Here is an 11,507-nt window from a genome sequence, read left to right on the forward strand (position 1 = left end):
CGCAGGTGCAGAGGGGCGCAGGTGCAGAGGGGCGCAGGTGCAGAGGGCCGCAGGTGCAGATGGGGCGCAGATGCAGAGGGGCGCAGGTGCACAGGTGCGGAGGGCCGCAGGTGAAGAGGGGTGCAGGGGCCGTGGCCGCAGAGAACGCCCCGAAGGCACGGGGGATGCGCACCCGCGTGCATTTCCCAAAATGCTGGGAAAGGCTGGGAGGGGAAGGCCCTGCAGAGCATTGCCACAGTGTGCAAGGAGGAGCTGAAGCAAGGGGAGCAGCTGGAAGGGGAGAGAGCAGAGCAGACAGGGGACAGTGTTTGCTCCCGGAGTGGGGTCCGCGCCCCTCAGCGTGGGGGCCGGACAGAGGGCTCTGCCTCCTGCCTGGCGGCGCGCCGGCTGGGGACTTGCCTTTTGGCGCCTCAGTCTCCGCATCTGTAAAATGGTCAGGATAAAGAGTAGTGCTGCCTCCTGGCGGGGGAGTGTGAGCGTTCAACGGGACAGTCCAAAAACAGAATCCGTGACAGCACGCGGCGCTTTAGTAAGGGCCGGAACCTCAGCTGCTACAACTCTTGCCTCAGCCGGTTTCTTAAAACTATCTGCTTTCATGCAAATGTAAACGCTGCTTTTCCAACAGGAAACAGCCCGCCTCGGTGTGCACAGCTGTAGCAGTTTCTGGTAGGGCTGTGACCTCTAGCACTTTCCTCCCCTGCCGGCCTGACCGGTCATTGTCCCATTTCGTCCTCAGGAGGTAGCCTCCGTGCTTTCTGCATTCTACAGACGGGGCCAGAAAGCACCAGTAACTTGCCCCGCTCGTTATGATGAGGCACAGAGTTGGGGGGATATGGGGGTGTCAAGTAGAGATGCCAACATACCCTTCTCGGGGGACAGGAATCTGCCACCATTCATGTTACAAACCCTTACAGGCCAGGCGCTTTCTAAAAACAGCACAGATGCGAGTTCATTCACTCTTCAGAATAGCCCCTGGACCATGGTAAACCTTGTAGCCCCATTTTACAGATGAGCAAACTGCAGCGGGCCCGGAGTTGTTCCGGAACTAGTCCCAGGTCCCATAACTGCGAGTGGCTGAGGGGGGATGTGACCCTGCAGTCAGACTCCGAGTTTTCGCCCTCCGCTGCGCCAGGCTGGCGTTCACAGCTGTGAGGCACAGAAGGGCCACGAGGGTGGTGCCTGCACTTAATGCCCCTTTCTTTGCAAAAGCAGCCCATCCCTATTCCGGGGTTTCTCGGCTCTGCACAGGTGAGATCATCTGGGGGCCAGATCATTGTTTGCTGTGGATTGCAGGATGCTGAGCGGCGTCCCTGGCCTCCACCCACCCCTCCAGGGCTGACACCCAAACACGGTTTCAGCCACTGCCAGTGTCACTATCTTGTCCCAGCCTTCTGTTCTCGTGGTTGCGTCACACAGCAATAACTACTCTGAAGAAAATTAAGCAAGGCAAGGCGTTATGGAGTGATGAGGAGGAAGTGAGCAGGGAGTCTTCCTGGAGGAGGTGACATTCCAGCGGAGGTAGAAATTAGGGAAGAGAAGAAGGCAGGAAAGAGGCCCAGGAAAACCATCCCCCATAGGATGGGGCCATAGCCTTTTGTGGGGGTGCAAGGGGGGCCCTGCCACCCGAGGGTCTCTGCCGGGCAGAGAGGGTGGCAGATGCGCCTGACCTCTCAGAACTGAGGGGCCCTCTGGTCAAAGGGAGAAGGCTTACCGTGCTCCAGACCGGCAGGAATCTGACTGGCATTCTTCCCTTCTTTTTGGAGAGCTTCTCTGAAGTAGGAGCAGGGCTCTGAGAAGGCAGGACTGGGAAGGAAGAAGGAGTAATGAGGTCATTCTGCCCTCTGTGGGTAGGGAAACTCAATAAAATCCCAATAATGAAACCCACAAGAGCTAACATGGATCAAGACTTGCTGTGTGCCAGGCTGTCTTCTAAATACTACACAGGTATCACCTTATTTGGTTTTTCATAATAACACTACAAGATGGCTACCATCATCATCCCACTTTACAGATGAGAACCCGGGCACAGAGAGGTTAAGATATTTGCTCAAGGTTGCACAGGGGTGCCCTAAGACATGTGTTAAACTGCATCCCAAGGGTCAAAAGGGAACAGGCAGGAAATGTCAGTGAGTGAAGGGGTTGGGGTAAGACAATGGGGGCACTGGAGTCTGTGGTAGACTAGAACTCCCAGGATCTCAAATACTCACATTTGAGAGAGGCAGAGAGACCAAAACCAAATCAGTACACTAGAAAATACCAGAGAGTGACAGACATAGTGACAAAAATAAACTAGGTTGGAATGAAGGCAAATCCCTGGATGCTGATGACTTTGTTTTGACCTTCATTTTGAGAAGGAGATGGCCAAGTGAGCATATGATGGGAGAACATTCTTGGGCAGGGAAACAGCACGTGCAAAGGCCCTGAGGTGGGATGTTAAAGGCAAAGCTAGGAGGCCAGGGTGACCGGAGTCTGTTGAATTGGAGGGAGAGATGGGTATGATGAAGGCAGGCCAGCAGGGTCCCATCCCTCGGGGCCACCAGGGCCCCTATACAGAGTTTGTATCATTCTCCAGCTTGAGAGGTCTGACAGGACCTGATCCTCATTTTTATAAGATTCCTTGGCCTGCTCAACGGGGAACAGTTTGGTGGAGGCAGGAGTGGAAGACAGGATACCACTTGCCACAGAGCAACAGTGGTTTGGGCCACGTTTCTTCCTGGATCAGAGTTTGTGGGTAATTTCCTGAGGATATGAGGGAAAGTGGTTTCTTAGATTTTAAAACACAACATCCCAACACATCTTGTTTGTCTGGCTGATCTGTTGGTGAACAATCGCACTCCTGAGCATTTCTGCCAGCAAAATGAAAACACACATTCACGCAAAAACCTCTACTCGCAATAGCCAGCAACTGGAAACAACCCTGATATCCCTTCAGGGGATAGCTACGTCACGGAACCCCACTGAGCAATAAAGAGGGATGAAGTGAGGGTGCCCACAGCAGCCCGGATCGCTTTCCGGGGCACTGTGCCAAGGGGGGAAAAGTGAATCTCAGAAGGTCACCAGCTGCATGGTTCTGTTGATACAAGGTTCTCAAAATGACAGAATCACAGAGATGGAGAGGATTTGTCACAGCCACATGGGGGAGGGGGAGGGACAGTGAAGGGGGCAGCTCTAGGGAGATCTCTGTGGTGACAGAACAGTTCTGTATGTTGATTGGGGTGATGGTCACACTCAGCGACAAATGTGAGAACCTGACCCTAAAAAATACACATGCATTGGGTCAGGATGTATTTCCTCGTTCAGCGTTGTACTCTCACTGCTTAAGACATGACCATTTGGGGAAATGGGATGAAGGTCCATGGGACCTCTCTACTATTATGGCAACTTCCAGTGAATATAAATTATTTCCACATAAAAAGTGGTTTTTTAAAAAGACTTTATTTGAGAGACAGAGCGTGAGAGAGAGAGAGATTACAAGCTGGGGGAGTGGCAGGCAGAGGGAGAAGCAGGCTCCTCGCTGAGCAGAGAGCCCGATGCGGGGCTCCATCCCAGGAGCCTGGGATCATGACCTGAGCTGAAGGCAGACGCTTACCCAGGCGCCCTACACATAAAAAGGCTTAAAACAGGAAGCATCCCGGCAAACCCAACAGCCCTCCCTCATCCAGTCAAGCCGCCAGCAGGACCCCAAACTGGCCCACTCCTGCCCATTCCCTCCACCATCTCCTTGGGTTGGACCTCCATCATCTCCCACCTAGGTGACTCTGTGGCCCCCTGAATGGGCAACTGATTGCAGAGTCACAATGAGGAGCCCAGGTTGCTTCTGGCTCCCCGAAGACACCCCTGCAGGCTCCGAGCAGAGGAGTGTCCAGGATCCACTGACATGATGTTGTGTCGGGGAGAGTCCATCCCGGGGGCCCCTCTGCACCCTCCCACCCCAGGAGAAGCCAGTGGGTGGTGTGTGGGGCTGGAGGCCGGTCTCCAGAGTAAATCCTCCCGCCATCACCAGGCCCTAGAGGCCTGCCCCCTCCCACCTGCCCAGTTTTCCACCCTGTTTCTCTTACCTCCTTTGTCAGGCGGCTGGGTCTTCACCTCCATGGCGCCCCGCGCTCTGCGATGCCGAGGTGCAGTATCCCGTACGGCACAGGCCTCTTCTAGGGGCAGAGACCAGAGCAGTTAGGGGTGGGCCGCAGCGATGGAGGGCCCGGGTTCTAGTCCCAGCTCTGGGGAAGCCGGGTGGTCCTGGGCAGGTGACGTCACCCCCCCACCGTTTTGTGTCCTCAACTGTGGAGGAGAGGTGTTAGCTACACCTCCCTCGTAGATCGCCTTCAAGGCCAACTGGATGCTTTACGGGGAGCGTGGCATGGCGCCCAGCAAGGCCGAGGCAGGGGCTCGTGGGGCCTGGGGCTCGTGATACGAAGTGCTGGGGCCCTGATGGTGAAGCTGGGTTACCCAGGCATCAGGGGGGCCTCCGGTGCCTGGCATCACGGCAGGCACTCCAGACGTGTGAGTCTTGGCCAGTACTGGTGCTCCTGGTTTTCTGGCCTGTTCTGAAGCCGTACGGCAGCCTGACAAGGCGCCTAAGAGCTGGACCTCGTCTGGCCGCCTCCTCCTTCGCAGGACTGTGGTGGGGACGAGGCCGCCGGTTGCAGGACCCCTCACCACAGCCCGAGGGGGGAGGCCCGCGCTGCCACGGTGCTGCTGGGGAGGACCAGCCCTGGGATCAGGGACCCTGGCCTGAGCTGGGAAGGAAGGCCCAGCAGTGAGGCAGGGCCGTGGGCCAGTCTGTCCGGGGGGTGGAGAGGGGGTCCTGGCCCGCCAGGCACCGGCTGTGAGAGCTGCAGGGTCAGGATGGCTGTAGTTAATCACAACAAGCACACAGCAACCCGAAACTCGGATTTGAGATAAATGAATAATTTGTAGTGTAAGTATGTCCCAAACGCTGCATGGGACACGTCTATATTAAAAAATCTTTTTTTTTTTTTTTTACTTATTTGGATAAATTCTTTTTTCTTTTTTTAAAAATGTAAGCTCTAGGGGCGCCTGGGTGGCTCAGTCGTTAAGCGTCTGCCTTCGGCTCAGGTCGTGATCCCAGGGTCCTGGGATCGAGCCCTGCATCGGGCTCCCTGCTCGGCGGGAAGCCTGCTTCTCCCTCTCCCACTCCCCCTGCTTGTGTTCCCTCTCTCGCTGTGTCTCTCTCTGTCAAATAAATAAATGAAATCTTTAAAAAATAAAATAAATGTTTTATGGGGCGCCTGGGTGGCTCAGTCGTGAAGCGTCTGCCTTCAGCTCAGGTCATGATCCCAGGGTCCTGGGATCGAGTCCCACATCGGGCTCCCTGCTCAGTGGGGAGCCTGCTTCTCCCTCTCCCACTCCCCCTGCTTGTGTTCCCTCTCTCGCTGTGTCTCTCTCTGTCAAATAAATAAATAAAATCTTAAAAAAAAAAAAAAGAGTTGCAGGCTCAAGGAACTGAGCCACCCAGGCGCCCCCTGAGTCAATTATTTGTAAGTATAATACGGCAAGTTCCATGCAACAGTTGGAACATATTTATACTAAAACCTAATTCACTATCTGAAATTCAAATTTAAGTGGGTGTCCTATAGTTTTTAGGAGTGCCCTATATTTTAAATTGGCAACACACAATTTGGGGGTTTTCAGCTTCTTTGCTTCCGTTTTGCCCACCATAAAAATGAGGCCATTAAATGATTGTACACGAGAACGCTATTGCCCAGTGATAATGGCAGTGCCTTAGCCAGAGTGCAGGCGGTTTCTGTGCTGGTTACAATGTACTTGTTCTTAGGGGTGAGGCCTCAGCCCCCCATTCTCCCATCTCCACCTTCCCTGCCTCACTGTCCCTGCTGCTGTGGTTTTCCAGCTGGGTCTCGATCCTGTCTCACCACATAGCCCTCCGGGACCAATCTAGCCTCTGGGCCTGGGCCAGCCCTTCCAGGAAAAGGCCAAGCTCAGTGCTAGGGGAGATCCGCGGGCCATAGATGCCACGCTCGGGAGCAGCAGGGGCACTGGCGCCCGGCTCCGGGGACCAGGGGTGGCTGGGCTATGGGGGCCGGGCACAGGCAGCAGCCACGGGACTGCCCTCTATGCTGGGGGTCTAAGTCAGCGAGGGCTTCCCCTCCATGGCAGCCGGCCCACTGGGCATGGGCTCGGTACGCTTGCCCGGAGTGTCTCCCTGGAGCCCGCACGGGTCAGGCTCCGGAGATGCCCAGGGACGGCCCTGGCGGAAGAGCGCGGGAATGAACAAACTTACGTGCATCAGATGCACCATGACCCCAGGCGCCAGCTGATCCCCTAACGGACTGGCGCATGCACACACACTCACTTCTACTCCCCTGGCTACTTTCCAAAACTCCGACCCACTCCCTAGGCCTGGGAGGCCTACCTGGAAGCACGTTCACACGCTGGCAAGTGCACACACGTGCTCGGCAGCCGCCTGGTGCACACAGGCTCACACACACACGGAGACACGCGCGTCTGCGGACGCCCGCCCCGAATCTCCAGGTCCCCCTCCAGGACACGCAGACGCCCTGCCCTCTCTCCCTGACACCCAGGGCCCGCGGGCTCTCACCCAGGGCCCATCCGCCTCCCCCCACACTCCACCCCTCCCACCCCCGGGTGCACCTTCCTGGCTGTGCACACCGAGCTCTCTCCCAGTCCCCACGCCAGGCAGGGCGCGCTCATGCAGACTCACTGGAGGTTCCAAGGCTGGTTTGCTGGTGCCCTTCTCCGCAAACCTTCAGAAGTGTCCTCCCAGACACCCCCAAGTGCCTCCTTGGGGCTCCCCACTGCTCCACTTGTCCCAAACTCCCCTCAGGACTGCCCCCCAGTTTTTCCATGCTGCAGCTGGCCAAGTCACTAACATATCCTGCAGACCCCCATCTGACCTCTCTAGCACCCCGGGGCTGACCTGATGTCTCTGCCTCCCCCGTCAAACTAGCATGCCTCAAGTCTGACCATCCTGCCTCCCACAGGGACCCGTGCTCCCCAGCTGGTCCTGGAGAGAGTCCCCGTAGGAGCGGTTCCAGCCTCCTCTTCCACTTCATTTTTCTCCCCAGCAGTGACAGCAGAAATCTTTGAGACCCAGGGGCTCAGAAAGACCTGAGAATGCCAGTGGCCCTCGGGGCTAGTACCTGGTCCTCAGCTTGACCCTGAGGCACGCCGGCCACACCAGTGGAGGGTTTGGGCATCAGAGTCCCCTGTGTCTCTCAGACTGGGTTGCTCAGTGCCAGTGCGTACCCTGCTGGGCGCCTCCTCCCAGACCCAGGGTGACAGGGTCTCCCTCAGCGCTTCGGCACTGAGCACAGCTGCCACGAGGAACCAGCAGCCACGGGACTGCCCTCTATGCCGGCGGTCTACATCAGCGAGGGCTTCCCCTCCATGGCAGCCGGCCCACCGGGCACGGGTTTGGTACGCTTGCCCCGAGGGTCTCCTTGGAGCCTGCACGGGTCAGGCTCCGGAGATGCCCAGGGACGGCCCTGGCGGAAGAGCGTGGGAATGAACAAACTTACGTGATCAAACAGAAACACACAAACTCACCTTTGAGTACAAACTCGCACAGTCCCACACACACGCGTTCAGTCACACAGATACAGACAAACTCACACCCCCATATTTAAACAAACACTAAGACGCACACTGAAATACACACACACTCACCCGCCACACAGGGTCCGACGCACACAGACTCCTACAGACACAAACTCGCTCAACTACACAGACGCCCACAGCTGCACCCAAACTTCCACACGGTCTTCAGCTGTGTCTTCAGCCACACAAGTTCACACAGTCACACGGATGCAGGCACATCAGACACATCCTAAGATACACACAACCTCTCACACACAGTCACGTAACGCAGAGTGAGGCGCACAACCAAACCCAGCCACACCCAAAAGTCAGACACAAACTCACCCCCAATCCCACACAGCCGGACAGAAAGTCACGACCCACCAAGGTTCACAGACACACAGCCACACGCATTCGGCTACACCCGCTGGCAGACTCGGCGTGACACAAACTCGCAGCCTCACACAGATGAGACGCCAGCCACCCCAACTCAGAGCCCCCGAGGGGCGCAGCTGCAGTCGGACCCACTCGCACACCCACCGACTCGCAGACCAGCAGCACTTCGGCGGTGGGCACGGCGGTCAGAGAGGTGCCCACTCAGCGGGCAGAGCGAAGCCAGCCGCGCCCGCTCGGAAGCCGCGGTGGGCGGGATCCCGCGGGCACGGACGCGGCTCCACACGTGGCCCCCCGCCGAGTCAGTCCCTCGCGCCCGCGCACCCCCGGCCGTGCGCCCGCCCTCGCCCACGCACCTGCTGGCGGGCCAGTCACTGGCTCGGAGCCACCGCCCCCAGACCCGCCGGCGTCCCAGTCCCGCAGGACGGGAATCCGGGTGGCGCGGACCGGACGGCTCCTTGCCGCCTTAGCGCGCAGCCCAGCCGCCCGCTGCCCCGGCAGAAACGGACCCCCCAGCACACACACGCACTCCCTCGCGTGCCCTCGCTCCCCGCCCTCTGCCGCCGCGAACTCACCGCTCAGCGCACAGCCCGGGTCTCGGGAGCTGAATGAGGCTGAGCGGAATTCAAACCCCGTCCCAAGAGCGCGCGAGCGCCGCCCGCCAAACTACCAGTCCCAGAAGCCCCCGCGCCCGTCGCCCCCGCCGCTTCGTGTCCGCGAAGGAGCCCAAGCCAGGGGGGCGCGCGAGGACCGCTGGGAAATGTAGTCCCAAGGCCGATGGAGGCGTCCCAAGACCGCGCTTCAGGGGCGGGGGCAGCGGGGAGGTGGCAGGACGTCCCGTTCCTCCCACCCGGCAGAGGGGAAGATCTGGGTTCCCGCAGAGGGAAGGAGCTTTGGAGGAGGAGTGGACTTCCCGCTCTGCAGCCCCCCCCCAGCCCTTACCTGGCGGCGGAGGTGCGGAAGGGTCCCTAGCGACCCCACCTCAAAATTTCCAGCATCCCTCCCCAGCCGGGGAGGCAAGATTAACGTGCACTCAGTGAAAAGGAAATCAAACAAACAAAAAGCCCCTACATTCAACAAGATCTCAAGTTTTTGCAGCTTTTATATGAGAGGAACAAACTTTTAAAACCAGTTTCTTGTTTCTATTGGAGAAATTTGAGCACTGGGTATTTGGTGACACTAGGAAATTATTTTCTGGTGCCTGCGTGGCTTAATAGGCTAAGCATCAGATTCTTGGTTTCAGCTCAGGTTTTGATCTCAGGGTCCTGAGATGGAGCCCACCTGGGGCTCCCAGCTCAGCAAGGAGTCTGCTTGAAGATTCTCTCCCTTTGCCCCTCCCCCCATTTGTGCACGCAACCGCGCTCTCTCTCTCTCAACTAAATATTTTTTAAAATTTTTAAAAAATTTGGGCTCCTGGGTGGCTCAGATGGTTAAGCGTCTGCCTTCCGCTCAGGTCATGATCCCAGGGTCCTGGAATTGAGTCCCGCATCGGGGTCCCTGCTCCTTGGGAGCCTGTTTCTCCCTCTGCCTCTCTCTCTCTCTGATGAATGAATGAATGAATGAATGAATGAATAAATAAATAAAATCTTTAAAAAATTAAAAAAAATATTTTAGGTCTAATAGTGGTATTTGCAAGATTTATTTTTTCAGTATTTATCTTTGACAGATACATACTGGGACACAAGGACAGTTTAACATACACAAATCAATAAATGTGATACACAACATTAATAGGCTGAAAGATAAAAACCACATGATCATCTCAATAGGTGCAGAAAAAGCATTTGACAAAATTCAGTACCCTTTCATGATAAAAACTCTCAAAAACTGGGTATAGAAGGACCATACCACAATACAATAAAGGACGTATGCAGTAAGCCCATAGCTAACATATACTCAACCACGAGAGGTTGAAAGCTTTCCCTCTAAGATCAGGATGGAGACATGGATGTCCTCTCTTACCACTCCTATTCAATACAGTATTGGAAGCACTAGCCAGAGCAATTAAATAAGAACAAAATAACAAAAAGCATCCAAATCAGACAGAAAGACGTAAAATTGTCTGTGTGCAGATGATACAATCATATATAGAAAATACTAAGGACTCCACCCCAAAAATAACCTGTTAGAACTAATACACAAATTTAATAAAGTTGTACAATATAAAATCAGCATGCAAAAAATCAGTAGCATTTCCATATACTAATAAGGTACTATCCAATAAAAAAAGTGAAGAAATAATTCCATATACAATATAATCAAAAACAATAAAATACTGAGAAATAAGTTTAACAAAAGAGGCAAAAGATCTATACACTGAAACTATAAAACACTAATGAAAGGAATTGAAGATACACATAAATGGAAAGATATCCCATGTTCATAGGTTGGAAGAATTAATATTGTTAAATGTCCATCCAGCCAAAGCAATCCTCAGATTCAATGCAACCCCTATAAAAATTCCAATGGCATTTTCACAGAAATAGAAAAAAATCCTAAAATTCATATGATACCAAAAAAGACCCAAAAAACTCACACACTTTTTAGCAAGAAAAACAATGGTGAAAGCATGACACTTCCTGATTTAGCAATATATTACAAATCTACAGTAATAAAATCAGTATGATATTGTCATATGTCATATGGCATAAAAACAGACATAAAGACCAATGGAACAGAATAGAGAGCCAGAAATAAATCTATGCATCTTTGGTCAACTGATCTCCAATAAAAGTGCCAAGAATACACAATGGGATATGGATAAGCTCTTCAGTAAATGGTGCTAGGATAACTGGATATCCAAATGAAAAAGAATGAAATTGGACCCTTATCTCACACCATGTACAAAAATCAACTCAAAATGGATTAAAGACTTAAACATAAGATCTGACACCATAAAATTATTAGAAGAAAACAAGAGATGGGGCACCTGGGTGGCTCAGCCAGTTAAGTGTCTGACTCTTGGTTTAGGCTCAGGTCATGATCTTGGGTCCTGAGATCAAGGCCTCTGTCGGGTTCCCAGTGGGGCTCCGCACTCAGTGTGGAATCTGCTTGAGTTTCTTTTTCCTCCCTCTTTCTCCCCCTCTGCTCTTCCCCCTGCTTGCATGTGCACTCTCTCTCAAAAAAAATAAATAAATAAAAAGAAAACAGGAGAAAATCTCCTTGACATTGGTCTTGGCAATGGTTTTTTTGGATATGACACCAAAACACAGGCAACAAAAGCAAAAATAAATAAGTGGGATTGCATCAAACTAAAAAACTGCACAGAAAGTAAACAATCAGCAGAGTGAAGAGAACCTATGGAATGGGAAAAAATATCTGTAAACCAAACATCTGACAAAGGGCTAATATGCAAAATATACAAGGAACTCATACAACTCAATGGTGAAAAAATAACCAATTTAAAAATGCGAAGATCCGAATACAGCTTTCTCAAACGAAGACATACACATGGTCAATAGGTATATGGAAAGGTGCTCAACATCATTAAATATTGGGAAAATGCAAATCAAAACCTCAATGAGATATCGCCTCATACC

General features: G+C 53.5%; 1 protein-coding gene across 2 annotated transcripts in view; it reads right to left on the minus strand.

Moving 5' to 3' along the window:
* The window catches only part of LOC117997809 (zinc finger protein 883-like), a 17,041-nt gene extending 8,404 nt beyond the window's left edge, over positions 1 to 8,637 (minus strand). The window contains exons 1-3 of one of the 2 annotated variants that reach the window (XM_034986234.1): positions 8,544 to 8,637; positions 4,059 to 4,148; positions 1,712 to 1,803 (exon numbers count right to left, since the gene is read on the minus strand). In XM_034986234.1, the coding sequence (XP_034842125.1) occupies positions 1,712 to 1,803; positions 4,059 to 4,092 (126 nt within the window). In that variant the 5' untranslated portion in view covers positions 4,093 to 4,148; positions 8,544 to 8,637. Of the gene's footprint in view, positions 1 to 1,711; positions 1,804 to 4,058; positions 4,149 to 8,115; positions 8,202 to 8,543 lie in introns of those variants that run through there. The other variant, XM_034986235.1, reaches the window with a different exon arrangement.
* Between the last annotated feature and the right edge of the window lie 2,870 nt (positions 8,638 to 11,507).

This window comes from Mirounga leonina, unplaced genomic scaffold (assembly GCF_011800145.1).
Source record: "Mirounga leonina isolate KUSES-001 unplaced genomic scaffold, KU_Mleo_1.0 Mir_376, whole genome shotgun sequence".
In the NCBI taxonomy this organism is placed as follows: Eukaryota; Metazoa; Chordata; class Mammalia; order Carnivora; family Phocidae; genus Mirounga; species Mirounga leonina.